The following is a 15,684-nucleotide window of genomic DNA, read 5'->3' on the forward strand; positions in this document are numbered from 1 at the left end:
CACTTCTCCTTTCGAACATTTTGGGTTCTCACTTATTTTATCAGAGATTTTTTTTTAATCTTAGAAGGATTTCCAGGGACTTCAGATAATGATTTTTTTTTCATCGAATTTAAAAAAACCGACGTTGTGCCGAATATGCCCCATGTCAAATTTGGATTTAATCTGACATGGCTTATGAAATTCTTTAAGCGATCACAGTTATAATTCGATTCCAATTTATTTAAAAATGCATGAACTGTTAGGAGTCTGATGTTATTTTGAAATTCATTCAATCATTTTTTTTCTCTTGGGACATACTATTTTAGGCTAATAAAATGTGATTTTCAAAAATAAAAATGTTGAATTTGTTTTCATCCGAATTTCCACAGTCCCAAGATTAGGAACATTTCTTGAAAAATTGTACCATTTTTCCTGTAGTGGGCGTTTAGAATTTCTTTTTTTTATAATATGATTTGGCCAAAACACCATGTATTTCTTGCTTTCCTGATGTGATCTTTTTTTTAACAGGAAACACGCCTGACACGCAGAAAACACAAAGAAACGGGAAAAATCAAACCAAATTATCTGTTTGCCAATTCGACTAACATAGGAGCATGTTATTAACAGTGGAGCAAACATTCAAATATATTGATTCTAGGTTTACAAACAGCAGATTCACGATAGGGTTGGAAAAGAGATTCCTACACAGGTTTAATGTTGCCAGAGCATGCGGTAAGATCTAGAGGAGAGCGAAGGTAGGTGCACTACACAGAACTCATACCGGAATGTTTTTATGATAAGCAAGATTTATCGCGAAAACTGTGTCAGGAACAGAACACCCCCGCATGGTGAAGATAGACAGCAATTATTTACTAGGCCAAGCTAAATGGCGCTGAATGAGCGAATGCTACACACGAAAAACAATCCATCAAATTTAATAGTCAACTCTCTGGGAAGCAGGCAAACTACCCACCCAGCCGGGTTGAGCTCTTCGGGAAATCACTTACCATCGGCAGCATGCTCTAGCAGTAGTGGTGGGAGTGCGACGCACCCCCGAGTCATTGTTCATCATCGTTTGTGTCATGAATCTGTGTTAGGGGGTCTAAACTGTACACTCCACCGTGGTGGTGCAGGTCACAAAACCGTCTTGATTTTCGAAACTCAAACACCTGCAAAAATACAGCAAAGCTCAAATCAGAATTGTACGTATGGAATTGTGGTGGAATTTATTCTTAATTCAGAAGGTCGAACAAAAGATGAAAAAACGTTCCTCGTCGTTTTCCATAGAGTGCTTTTTTTGTACTGTCCTAATTATATGGAAACAAGCAGGACCAGTCGCAACTGACTATTGCGACTACTTACTAAAAACTACTAACTAGGATGTAAAACCGTGTGCAAATCATAAGCTTAGCTAGAAGAGTGAAACAAGAGAAGAGATAACTTTTTTCGCCTGGGGAGCGACAAATGAAGGGGAATAGTTTTATAATGGGGTTGTTTTTCTAGCATCAACTTTCACAAAACTTTATCCACGGGATTCATGCTCAGAAAGGGACCAGTTTTTCGTGCGCTTGAAGGCAATGTCTGTATTATTATTTAATTGCTTTCCCTCAGGTTGACATTTTTCAAGGAGTTAAGGAGAGATAGTTCCACAAGATCCACAAGTATTTAGGGGATTAATTTTCGAAGGTCACGCGAAAGTTATGTTAAACTTTTTAAACTTATGCGTACATATAGACAAGAGTTGAACTTTGATGAACTTAACAAATTAAATTTAATTGAAAAGTCCATTTTTATTTTTTTAGCCTTCTATAGCCTCGCGTTAATTTGAGAGCATGACCATGAGCATGATTGACCGCCCACGGTTTGCAAAGAAAAAACAAAATAACCAATAGTGGAGCTCCCAGTATTATTGATTTACTTTGCGGCTATAAAACTGAAAAGTTTCATATGAAATTGTGTAACTTGCTACTGTGCCAGGAAATCACCCATACGCATCATTGTACTTGGTGGAGATATCGCCTTACTCCGATCACTGGTGGATTCTGACTGAGGGAGAACAATGCTTGTCTGCCTGCTCGTTATCAACACCAAAAAACAGCGATGTCAGATCTACGGAAATTTCCGTAGGTTTACGGAAATTTCCGTAGATTTACGGAATTGAATGCTTTTTACGGATCTACGGATCCGTGGATAAAAACTACCGAAATTTGAAAATTTCTGCGGAAATCTACGGATTTTTTTACTAGCACACTTTTAGTTTCAATTGGTGTGCACTTCGATAAACGAAACATTATTCATTGGTCTACTGAATGTTGCCAGTTGTCCACTGTATTATGTAAATGCCCAACTGAATGATTGTCGTTGGTTGAAGACGGTGAATTGTCTGTTTAAATTTTCGCATGTTTCAAGCATTTTCTTGATTTTGAGAATTTTTAGATCTTTGCAGATTTGAGTACAATCCTCACGGAATCCTAATTTGAAACTACTCGCGTGTTCAAGAGCACACCACTCAATACGGAAGCAACGCACAACTATCATTTTTATTATTCCACGCATGCTGCGACGCGTCCAGATTTTACACATTTTCTGATGTTCAACTTTTTTCAAAATTCTGGAGTCGACCTAAACTTCTCAGAACATCTCTAGACATTTTTTATTTTGTATATCATACAAATCCTTAATATTCCCACATTCCTCCTTTTAGTTCATTAAAATGATTAAGATTAGGGAGATTTCTGCGTTATCCAAAGGCTGAAAAATCAACTCAACTTTTGTTGATCTTTTAAAATGTCTGTAATCTTTGACAGTTAAGATAGCCTGGTCCGCGGATTTTGTCCCCGTCGATTTTTTTTGTGGCGGAAGTGATGAGATTTCGACATGGAAAATCAATTCTTCCGCTGGTCCCATTAAAAATTACGGAAATTCCAAGTTCAGTAAATCTTTTAGATTGCTTCCTTCTTCCTTTTTCTTCTGCATAGTACGGTCTTTTACATATTTTCTAAACATCCCATTTCCAAATGATTCCATAGATTTCCCAAACTTTACGGATTGATCTTGGAATGCGGGACGTTTTCCGGGACACCTGACAATGCGGGACAGTTAGGCTGAATCCGGGACGTCTGGTCACTTCACCTCGTTTTATTAATTACAGAAAAAAATAATCCGAGGGGGGATATGTTTTTCTCAATAACTGTATCGGAATTTAAATATGAACATATAACTCAAAGACGAAATAATAGGCTATACGCATACAAATCTTAAAGTGGATTTATCTGTAGAAAAAAATGCGCATTCATACACCAGAACAATTAAAAAACATTCGAATCTCTTCGATATATGGGATGTGTAGATTACTTCTGCACAGGGCCGGATTTATGGGGGGAGAGGGGCGGGGGCCGTGGCCCCGGGCCCTCACAAATCTTATGTACCAAAACCAACCTTTTTTTGTACATTTTGGGGCCCCCACAAACTGTCGGCCCTGGGGACCCTCCCGGCTAAATCCGGCCCAGCTTCTGCATAAGATTAACCGCATTTAACAAAGATATGGAAATACATACATATATTATCTTTCAAACTCAGATTACATTTCATGATAGAATTAGAGGCAATTTGAATCGAACGAACCTCTGTTAAGCTTTCATTTGAAGATAAAAGGGAAGAGTTACAGAATAACACTCTTGCTCTTGTGTTCTAATCCTGAAGCTAAGTTTGAACAGCCGTGTGTGCAATCTTTGTGGAATTTAGGATTCACCCTCAACCAGTTGGAAGTCAGTAGAGGAAGGTCCTTCGTTGGTCCAGTTGGAAATCAGAACATTTGGTCCTTCGAACCGTATAGTGTCCCAATAATCCGGCTCGAAGGACCATTATATTGAATTACCGGATCCTCTTCAACATAGAGAGAGATAATTAGAGGACGCTGCCATAAACGTAATTAGTTTCAAGGCTCTATCAAACCCAGTCGTCAAACATTTATTAAATTTTATTACATATACATCAAATATAGTATAATAGAGTATATTTGTATACATTATTGCTTTAAAAATATTCTAGCGGAGTTCAACTGGGACACAATGGTGCACGCGACCCACTAAACTGAATATTTTTCCTAAAATTTGCTTTGCTTTCGCTAATTTTTATGAATCCTGGAAGAAATCCCGGAAAAAATCGTTGAGAAAACTAGGCATTTTTTTAAAAAATAAATTCCATTTGACATATCAATGTAAATTTCTTCGAAAAACCCCTTAAGGGATTCATCTGTAAGTTCCTTAAGGAATTCTTTTAGAAACTCCTTCAGAAATTCCTTTAGCAATTCTCTCAGAAATTCCTTTGGGAATATGTTTTTTGAATCCACTCAAGTTCTCCTTCGGAAAATCCTTCAATAATTCAATTGTAAATTCGTCCAAAAATACTGGGGGGTGGGGCTCCTTCAGTAGTTCCAAATTATTTTCAAAAAAAAAACCGCCAGTAAATCCATTGCACATTCTTCCAGGAATACCATCGGAAAAGTCCTGGTAAATTTCTCCAGAAGTTCCTTAGAAAGTTTCTGCGGGAAATGCACTGAAAATTCTTTTTAAGACTTTTGAATGTCGAACATTCTGTTACAAAACTTTGGAAATTCCTTTTGTAATTCGTTCGGATACTTCTAGAGCTTCGTCCTCGAATTTTCTAAAGGAAATTCCCAATACAATAAATGGAATTTTTCGTGTAGCGATTCTCATAAAAAATAATTAAATAATTTCTGAATTAATTCGTGTATAAATTTCTGGAAATATGACTACAGGAATTTTTGGAGGGATTCCCTTAATAATCCTTTGCGAAGGATTTTACAAAGGAAATCCTGTTGGAATTTTAAAATGAATTCCTGATGGAATATCTAGAGCAGCGGTTCTCAACTTGGGGTACATGTACCTAGGGGGTACCTCGGACAAAAATGCGTAATGGCGAATGTATTACAATTCCAATCAAAACTCATTGATAAAGTTTTGATAATTGTGTATTTTTGATTTCAAAAATTTATGTTGTACATAATATGCAATACAATCAAAAAATCCCAATTGAATCTTGCCTACAACCAGCACAATGTATGTAGGGCTGCGGAACAAAAGATCAAACGAACAAAACGTCGAATGAACAAAATGATTTTTTTTACTAAAGCTCGTAAGCTTCGTTGCAATAGGATTAGAAGCATCCTTCTACGCTTCTCGGAAGCCTTCTTCCAAACAGCTGAAAGGCCTTTCAAGAGGTTCGGAGCCTCCTGGGCACTTCAGCAGCCTCATTTCAAGTGGTTAGGTTGGCTCCTTTCAAGAGGCTCGGAAGCCTCCTTTCAAGAGGCTCGGAAGCCTCCTTTCAAGAGGCTCGGAAGCCTCCTTTCAAGAGGCTCGGAAGCCTCCTTTCAAGAGGCTCGGAAGCCTCCTTTCAAGAGGCTCGGAAGCCTCCTTCCAAGAGGCTCAGGCCTCCTTTCAAGAGGCTCAGGAAGCCTCCTTTCAAGAGGCTCAGAAGCCTCCTTTCAAGAGGGCCTCAGAAGCTTCCTTTCAAGAGGCTCAGAAGCCTCCTTCCAAGAGGCTCAGAAGCCTCCTTTCAAGAGGCTCAGAAGCCTCCTTTCAAGAGGCTCAGAAGCCTCCTTTCAAGAGGCTCAGAAGCCTCCTTTCAAGAGGCTCATTTCAAGAGGATCAGAAGCCTCCTTTCAAGAGGCTCAGAAGCCTCCTTTCAAGAGGCTCAGAAGCCTCCTTTCAAGAGGCTCAGAAGCCTCCTTTCAAGAGGCTCAGAAGCCTCCTTTCAAGAGGCTCAGAGCCTCCTTTCAAGAGGCTCAGGCCTCCTTTCAAGAGGCTCAGAAGCCTCCTTTCAAGAGGCTCAGCCTCCTTTCAAGAGGCTCAAGCCTCCTTTCAAGAGGCTCAGAAGCCTCCTTTCAAGAGGCTCAGAAGCCTCCTTTCAAGAGGCTCAGGCCTCCTTTCAAGAGGCTCAAGCCTCCTTTCAAGAGGCCTCAGCCTCCTTTCAAGAGGCTCAGCCCTCCTTTCAAGAGGCTCAGGCCTCCTTTCAAGAGGCTCAGAAGCCTCCTTTCAAGAGGCTCAGAAGCCTCCTTTCAAGAGGCTCAGAGCCTCCTTTCAAGAGGCTCAGAAGCCTCCTTTCAAGAGGCTCAGAAGCCTCCTTTCAAGAGGCTCAGAAGCCTCCTTTCAAGAGGCTCAGGCCTCCTTTCAAGAGCTCAGAAGCCTCCTTTCAAGAGGCTCATAGCCTCCTTTCAAGAGGCTCAGAGCCTCCTTTCAAGAGGCTCAGAAGCCTCCTTTCAAGAGGCTCAGAAGCCTCCTTTCAAGAGGCTCAGAGCCTCCTTTCAAGAGGCTCAGAAGCCTCCTTTCAAGAGGCTCAGGCCTCCTTTCAAGAGGCGCAGAAGCCTCCTTTCAAGAGGCTCAGGAAGCCTCCTTTCAAGAGGCTCAAGCCTCCTTCAAGAGGCTCAGGCCTCCTTTCAAGAGGCTCAGAAGCCTCCTTTCAAGAGGCTCAGAAGCCTCCTTTCAAGAGGCTCAGAAGCCTCCTTTCAAGAGGCTCAGGCCTCCTTTCAAGAGGCTCAGGAAGCCTCCTTTCAAGAGGCTCAGGCCTCCTTTCAAGAGGCCTGGAAGCCTCCTTTCAAGAGGCTCAAGCCTCCTTTCAAGAGGCTCAGAGCCTCCTTTCAAGAGGCCTCAAGCCTCCTTTCAAGAGGCTCAGAAGCCTCCTTTCAAGAGGCTCAAGCCTCCTTTCAAGAGGCTCAGAGCCTCCTTTCAAGAGGCTCAGAAGCCTCCTTCAAGAGGCTCAGAAGCCTCCTTTCAAGAGGCTCAGGAAGCCTCCTTTCAAGAGGCTCAGGCCTCCTTTCAAGAGGCTCAGAAGCCTCCTTTCAAGAGGCCTGGAAGCCTCCTTTCAAGAGGCTCAGAAGCCTCCTTTCAAGAGGCTCAGAAGCCTCCTTTCAAGAGGCTCAAGCCTCCTTTCAAGAGGCTCAAGCCTCCTTTCAAGAGGCTCAGGCCTCCTTCAAGAGGCTCAGCCTCCTTTCAAGAGGCTCAGAAGCCTCCTTTCAAGAGGCTCAGAAGCCTCCTTTCAAGAGGCTCAGAAGCCTCCTTCCAAGAGGCTCAGAAGCCTCCTTCCAAGAGGCTCAGAAGCCTCCTTCCAAGAGGCTCAGGAAGCCTCCTTCCAAGAGGCTCAGAAGCCTCCTTCAAGAGGCTCAGAGCCTCCTTTCCAAGAGGCTCAGAGCCTCCTTTCAAGAGGCTCAGCCTCCTTTCAAGAGGCTCAGAAGCCTCCTTTCAAGAGGCTCAGGCCTCCTTTCAAGAGGCTAGGAAGCCTCCTTTCAAGAGGCTCGGAGGCCTCCTTTCAAGAGGAAGCCTCCTTTCAAGAGGCTCGGAAGCCTCCTTTCAAGAGGCTCGGAAGCCTCCTTTCAAGAGGCTCGGAAGCCTCCTTTCAAGAGGCTCGGAAGCCCCCTTTCAAGAGGCTCGGAAGCCTCCTTTCAAGAGGCTTGGAAGCCTCCTTTAAAGAGGCTCGAAAGCCTCCTTTCAAGAGGCTCGGAAGCCTCCTTTCAAGAGGCCTGGAGGTTTATCCATTAGAATTGTTTAAAGTTTGTTACAGAAAAGAAAAGTATAGAAGACTTTCCACAGAATTTCTGGATAAATTTATAAAATAACACCAGGAGGATTATTTCAATTTTTTTTTTCGTTGAGTGTCTGGAGGAACTCCTGGATTAAATAGAAGTTTGGTAATGGATGGATTGTAATATCAATATTTTTAGGGTTTTCTTCGTTTGCAATCTTAATTTCAGTGTAAAAATAGGGTTTTATTTTACTTCTGTACTGGATTAGTTCTGACCTTATAGTTCTTACTGATGACGCCAAATTATGGATGAACTAATTAAGTCAAAATTGTTGGTAGTATCAGCGTTGGCAACAGTTACTTTCAAAAATATGTATAGCAACTGCCATTACGGCGAGTGTGGAAGTGTGTGTATAGGGCACTATGCCTTGAATCTATTTCATGTTGGTTTTTCATGGATTTAGGATATAACAAGACCAGTAACTATGAATTTTGACGGTCAGTGGTCTTGTTGTTATCTAATTTCTATGCATTGGACAACAGGACTGTCTCGCCCCGCGCAGCATATCTAAACATGTTTTACATTTCCATTCACTCATGATATTTTTTATTAAAACTTTATTTAGAAATCAAAGCAATTTCCATGATAAACTCTTCTGAATTCAGATTTTTTTTCCGGGAAACTCGAAGGAATTTGCTGGGGTTGTTTTATTGACATAGCAGATTAACAATTGTCCCTGTTGCTGTTGCACGCAGAATCAACCATATTCACATTACTGCGAATGGATATTTTACTATATTCAAAATCTACTGAGCTGTACTGCTTTTTGAATTAAAAACAATTCAAATGCTACTATCATTGCTACTGAACCTATTTATCTGTTCAATTCCTTCTTCCGAGAAGATAGATAAAGCATTGATATGGCATAGTATCCGATGGCACAAACCACCAAATCGAAATAAACCAGTTGCATTGCTTTAAAATCATGCAGTTAACAAATTCTTGATAAGGACCGGTGATTTTATTTTCAAACATTATCAACTCAGTGGTTTATCTAAGCAGTGTCCGTCGATCGTTTCATACAGTAGGCAGCACTTGGCACCCGGCGTCTGACCAGAATGGCTAGTGCTCAGGCGTTACGTGCGCTTGACATCCGTAACTGCATTCAGTGCTTCAGCTGCCTGGGGCAGTCTTGCGGAGACCTAGGACAAGGATTGGGCGTAACTTGTGGCGTGTGTCTGAACAACAGTCGAAAGTGCTACTGCGCGTGTTTTCCACAAATTGTCAACTGCTGCTTGAGGCTTTGTGGATCCAAGGCCCAGACGACTGTGGTGGTGGTCGGTATTGTACTGATAACCGTTATCGCGTTATGGCTGCTGTGCTGGAACATCTCCAGCGTCAACGAAATCAATGAGCTGGATAAGGTGCGAAGCAACTTGACACTGAGTCACAATCATGATGGATGGATTGATTTGGATAGTCTAAACGTGACGGCTTCTAATGGTGGTTTCGACGATTATAGTGTGGTGACTGATCAGACCGATTTTGTAAAGGGACAAACTGGAAACAGTTCTGATGTAGAATGGACTACAAATCAAACGTTAAGCGATGCAGTGACGCAAAATGACCACATTACCACAACTATCAAAAATGTTCATATAAAAAATGATAAAGAGATTATTGAAGCTAGCAGCGGACCCTCGTAAATGTGGAACAGGATCAAAGGCAAAATATCTGGATGATTGAATAGTTGCAAATAATTTCGACATGTTTGCTAGCTACTAATTTTAATACGAATAATTATATTAATTGAATCGAAAGTTGTACAACAACTAATATAGTTGAATTCTATATAATGGTAAATATTTGTCGTCAATGATTATAATCCGAAACTGGTGCTAATAAAGTTTATTCTGAAAGCTTGGAATACAAATCTTTTGAGAACTTGAATGGTATATAATCTTAAGTAACCACTACATTTTTGATAATCCGAGGGAAACATTCTTGTGATGAGTTGATTTTTTGCGTTAATTTTTTTAGGTACTGGAAAGCTTCTTATGAGATCTGACCTGATGGTAAATGCTATTTTGATAATTAAAGAAAAATAGTGAAGGAAAGTTGAGAATTTTATTAAACTTTCAAAGAACCTGCAATAACCATGGAATGCTCTTTCAGAAATATTGATAAATAGTGATTAAAAGTTATAGAAGATACTAACCGATAATGAAAAACATCAATTTAAATTAAATTACTAATGAGATTTATGTTTCACAAGGTACTTATGATGCCATGAATTTAAATAATTTTAAATTGGACTTTCAAAAATTGTATTTCATGTGCCAAATACAAAGTTTAACAGTGATTTTTTTCTTTATAGTTCTTCGCAAACGAACTGTGAACATGTACACATTGCAACTGAATTATTATTGCCCATCATGAAGTACCACAACATCATAGAAATAAACACCTGCGTACACCCGCCAAGAAAAGTTATCGGTCACAGTTCTACGGATACGACAACACAATGCGGCATAAATAAAGGAAACAACTCCCAGCAAGAAAATACGGAGTTGTTCCCATCCAGTGAGCATTCGTTATTGTTGCTGATGTCGTTATTGTCGGTCTGCCGGAGGTCCACTTTGCCGTTCATTGATCGATCCAATATAACAGCCCTAGAAAACTGCAATCCATCTCCCGACCCACTACACACTCTCCCCATCGTTTGCGCCGTCATCCGGCTCAGCCAGCCCTAATCTAAACGGAAACACTTACTTACCGGCGACTTCGCTGCCGGACCTGACCTAGCCGGATGTTCCGCTCGTCTCGCCATCGCTCGAGCCGGTGCCGGAGGGCAAGCCGGACCTCGGAGTTTAGGAAGCAGTAGAACAGCGACACCGAGAAGCCCTGCAAGGATCGGAAAACGGATGAGAACGAGTACCTACCGTCGCAATGCAATGGTTGGAGAAAGATATATTGCGAATAGGAATGGTTCGTTGCGTGATATTTTTTATGATAGTTTATGATAGAAAAGGATACACATTGATTCTTCTATAACAATGGACATTTTCATGCTCCTTCAAAAATGTTCATCTTTATAGGTGAAAGGTTTATCACAGTTATACTCATTGCGATTCTAACTTAGCCTTAAATAACTGTTTATTTTGTTTACTGACATGAGGACACGTTTAGGTTAGATGTAGCAAATAATAATGGGGTGAAAATGTATTGCAATAACATATGCGAAGGTATGATGAAATAAAGATTTTCCATATTTAGAAAGACATCTAATGATTTTGCAAGACAATATGGCATTTCTTAAAAAAACAACGAACCACGCGTCCGCTTTATTTATGGGCAACCTTGGTTTATTCCAGGGTAGGAATGGGCGTTTTTCGGGAGAATATTGATACTGCCGAATCGATGTTTTTATTGTCGAAATATCGATGCCGAAAAATATCGGCGTTGAAACATCGATTGGGGAAGGGGGGGCAATATGCCCTAGCTAAGCAAACACTGCTCTATTGTCTTATTTGTAACGCTATTCATGGGTATTTTTACATTATGCATCAGTTAAACAAGATAGCTAGTTGATGCCATTCAAAAATTATCAAAAATCTCAATCATATTGATAATATTCACATTATAAAAAAGTGGTGATATTCTGTTGCCGGAAAACTCATGAGGCAAAACGCCTTTTAGCTGACAGCTCCTAGGGAACAAAGTTCCACGCGTCGGCGAATCAGCATTCTAGTATGGATAGTCCGTGGAGACGCAAGTACTTTGTAGGTTATTGTCACTAAGGCGTTTTGCCTCGCCAAAATGTTAGATGATTCTTCAAAATGTGGAAATTTTCGGTTTTTCCGACCTTCCCATGCACTATTTTGAAACTTTCTTCGCCTATCCTACATAATTTTAGATCTAGTTTTGTTACGGACATCTTAACCCTTGTGTGGCCGGCAAAAAAAACACCCTTAACAGGCCGGCAGGGTACCCGGGTACCCACGAAACTAAAATGCTTATATCTCTGGAAATTTACAACCGATTTCAACAATTTTGGGCTTATTCGATTCAGAATTTTCTCTTCTATAAAGATGTTATCAGAATGAACCGATCCGGTCAATTTGATTCCTGGAAAATCCGGATTTCCAGGAACATGTCCTGCATAAATGATACTGATCGTGGATTTCGGTAGCTAATCAGCTATATGGGTATCAAACTTCTTGAATTTTCATCACTAGATTGATTTTTATCGATTTGAGTCCATCAGAAGTGCAGACTTCAGATTGGCCATTCCAGAACAGGTTCCTCGAGGGGTCATAGGTGGCCATGAACATTGTTCAATGGAACATCAACAATATGGGTATCAAACTTCATGAAATTAACTCTTGCGTATGTCCTTCATGATCCTAGGCTCACCAGACAAGTTGACCCCGGAGTGGCCATTCTGGAACAGGTTCCCCGGGAGCCGGGGTTGACCAAAAACATTTCTCATTGGAACCCCAACAATATGGGTGTCAAACTTCTTGAAATTGTTTCAAGCGTTTATTTCTTATCTATTTGGGTTCATCAAACAAGTTCACCCCGGATTGCCAATTCCGGAATAGGTTCCCTGAGGAGTCAGGAATGTTCAAAAACATTTTCAGAGCCGCATTTTGTTTTAAATCAATTTATCTAGCAATGTGAGTGCAAAATCAATGCAAGGATCACTCATTGACGCCGGGTGACCAGCAGGAGACCCACCATAAAATTCCGGACACTCGGAGATATGATCGATTCCCGAAATTTTTCTAGACAGATGTGACTTTTCATAAACCGTTTGTTTCAGCATTGTCACATCAAAACCAATACATGCACTACTCTTCGATTCTAGGTGGCCTCTATACTAGTTTGTTCTAGAAATTTTCGCTTTTTTTTATAAACAATTCGTTGTAAAGTAATGTCCAGGGCCATCAATTGATTCCAGGTGGACACTAAGTTATACTTGGGAAGCTCCGAATCATCCGGAGCAGTGGTTAATTCTTGAAATTCGTCATTTGTTGAGAGAGCAAAATTAATGCAAGGGCTACCTGGTGGTCCTCAAATGATGCTCCAGAAGTGCAGGGGCATCCAGAGCAGTGGCCAATTATTGCAGTTCGTTCTAGAATCTTTCGAAAATCATTTGTAATAGCAGTATAGAAGCAGAGTCTTTGCTCGCGCTTAGAATCATAGGGGCGTAACTGTATTGATCGATTTCTCTTCATCTAACTTAATTTTCGGATTGGCTTTCAGTCACGGGTAATAGCGTTGACAGTTTTACTTCATCGCCGACGTTTCGATCCGGGATGGGATCTTCTTCAGGGCCTGGGGTTTATTATGACAAAATTTAAAATAACAAACTCAATCTACAATCTTTCTCACAAACTTACTCGATGGCAGTCAATTTGTTAATTACCGCTACTTTCTTACGGAGATTTGTCCTGTTCGGTCTCATGAATAATGTTTCTGGCCTCACTGTAGGAATAATAACTATTGCAATAAAATGTTTAGTCTGACTAAAAATGCATTACTTGACAAAAATATAGATCACTTATCGAATTTGTTCACTATCTTTTGTCACACACTATAGTGGGTGTTTTGCAGCCGGAGGATGGGCGATTACTGTGGGTTATGTGTATTGGGTGGTGGATGGGTGGCTGGATATGATTGTGTTGATTGAGTGGGGTAATCATTGTCGGCAGGTTGTGTACTACAAAAACGGGTTGACGACGAAATCCTCTCTTCTCTCATGTGTTGGATTGTAGCGAGAAGATTGGCGTACGCACAGCTGAGATTATCGGTGTCTGTCCGACGATTGACGGTGTTGGGTGTAGTAGCGATGTGACACATCTCCAACACTTGCAAAGCTTGCTGTTTATAGGTGATGTCCACGATGGACGGGTTGTTGATATTGAAGCGGTGTTGGTGGGTGATACAGTGATCTATTAGAGCGGTTTTCTCCTTGAGTTCTTGTATTTGGGGATCGGTGTATGCGTTTCCAGTTTGAAGCATCTTCATCTATTTTATATTTACTTCAGGTAGAAGATGCAATCATCCTTCATTACAACCATGAAATCGTCGAAGATAAATCGATCAAAACAGCTACGCCCTTATGATTCTAATACCGGAATTCCCGAAGCATTCGTCATTTCTTACATTTTGTTTTCAACATTTGCTTAATCGTGAACAATTTTTTTGTAACAAAGTAAAAAGCGAAGGAGAAGAGTGCGGGCGTGGTAGTCATAAGGCTACTGCTTCTCCTCATACGCGGGAGGTCGTGGGTTCAATCCAAGGTCCGTTCCATTCTCCTACTTTGTATCTTTCTTTATATTTATCTCTAGCATTCACTAGACCTGGAAAAGGACTTCCATACCATTTCCATTTCTATTCCTATACCTTCAACTTGACTATTCTAGCAGTATCTGCTAGAATTGGAAATGAACTAAAGAGCTTGTTTCCTACATCCAATTATAAATTCCATCAGTTGCTTTCTATCTATAACATTGGCAGTTCGGTAACCAAGACGGACCTCTGCCTCTCGAAACTTGACCCACAAACTCCAATAAATTCGGTACGAGCTCGTACCAAGTGCAGAGGTATATTCGGCTTGCTTCTAGTGGAGTGTCTTCACTTGTCATAATACGATTTCGTACTATCCCATTTTATTCCATCACTTGAAGTGAACGAACGATTTATTGAAAGTCGCAGCATTATTGGATGTATTGGTGCTATCTGTTTAGATTGCATCAATTATGGTCTCACATTTCTCAACAAGCGATTTCTAAAAACTCACAACTTTCTAGGACGACTTAAAAATGGGCACATCATCGAAAGTTCCGAAGCTTCCAGATGCTCACCTAACGGCCACACGGTGCCAATGAATGATCCTCCAATTGTTTTATCGCACACACAGCAACTAGAGCGAGTTTGTAGAATTGATTACCTTTTCGGCTATTCCGGAGCTTCTGGAGCACCACTTAGTGGCCTCCCGGGGTCAACGTTCGGTTCTTGAAATGATATTGGTCTCATTTTGATGCATAAATTGTTTTGTAAAACAGTACGGTTTACGAGAATGAATTTAAAAATTGGCCCTTTTCTCAGAATGTTCCGGAGTTCCCGGAGGACCATTTAGCGGAGTTTTGCTCTCACATTCATAACAAATCACTGTATTCTAGGACGATTTTCAAGAATTTGTCTTTACTATGGGTGTTCCGGACCTTCAGTGCCAGATGACAAATGGTGGTCAATGCGTTGCTCATGCAATGATTTTATTCTCACAATGCTACAACAAGTAATAGTTTTTAGGACGGATTTCCAGAATTGGCATTACGCCAATAATAGATTTATAAAAAAATTGCAACTTCAAAATATAAACTTCTACACCTGGTCATTTCTCCTGATGTTCCAGCACTTTCTAAAAAACACTTAGTGGCCATCCGGGATGAATGAGTAGTCCTTGTATTGATTTTCCTCGCTCATTGCTACAACACTAAAATTCTAAAAAGTCTCAGTTTTGCAGGATAAACTTTCAGAATTGGCAACTTCTCTGGATGTTTTGGAGCTTTCGGTGGTCCACTTGGTTGCCTTCTGGTGTCAAAGGGTGGTCCTTGCAATGATTTTGCTCTCAACACACGGATTACAAAAAAACTGCAGCTTTCTATTTTTTTAAATTTATTTATATTTATTTATATTGACAAGTATTTATCGCCACTTAAGACCCTATGGCGAACCTGTCAAGTTTGATGCCGATATTTTTTTTTTTTCAAGTTCGTTTATTTGGTAGGCTCAGGCGTGTATAACACTTTACGGAGCCATGGTTCTTTGTGATATATACAATCAATATCATTTTATTATACAGTTAATAAGAGAGGGGAAGGAGCCAGCGTACTCGTGGTGACTCGAGGTTAGTTTACAATGTTTAAGGATGGACGGGGCTTAGGATTTGGGATAAGGAAATTTCAGCTTCTCATCCGGGCATTTGGAGTCAGTGACGATGTGGCGTGTCGTCATGCTCGAGGAATGGTTCGACTGGGAGCATCTTCCGGATGGCAAGAGCTATGGAGCTCTACGAAACAAAAAGACAGAGACAGAACAAAAAAAAACTTTAAAGAAAGAAAAAAAAAACAAAACATTAGATTTTGATGTCAGAA

The 15,684-nt window shown here is 40.7% G+C and overlaps 1 protein-coding gene across 2 annotated transcripts in view; it reads right to left on the reverse strand.

Moving 5' to 3' along the window:
• The window catches only part of LOC134208790 (diuretic hormone receptor), a 216,943-nt gene that overhangs the window by 57,742 nt on the left and 143,517 nt on the right, over positions 1–15,684 (reverse strand). The window contains exons 9-10 of one of the 2 annotated variants that reach the window (XR_009978700.1): positions 10,296–10,423; positions 987–1,148 (exon numbers count right to left, since the gene is read on the reverse strand). Coding sequence is in view for 1 of the 2 variants with exons in the window: in XM_062684740.1 (XP_062540724.1) it covers positions 10,296–10,423 (128 nt within the window). In the remaining variant the exon portion in view is untranslated. The remainder of the gene's footprint in view (positions 1–986; positions 1,149–10,295; positions 10,424–15,684) is intronic. The other variant, XM_062684740.1, reaches the window with a different exon arrangement.

This window comes from Armigeres subalbatus, chromosome 2 (genome assembly GCF_024139115.2).
Source record: "Armigeres subalbatus isolate Guangzhou_Male chromosome 2, GZ_Asu_2, whole genome shotgun sequence".
NCBI lineage: Eukaryota > Metazoa > Arthropoda > Insecta > Diptera > Culicidae > Armigeres > Armigeres subalbatus.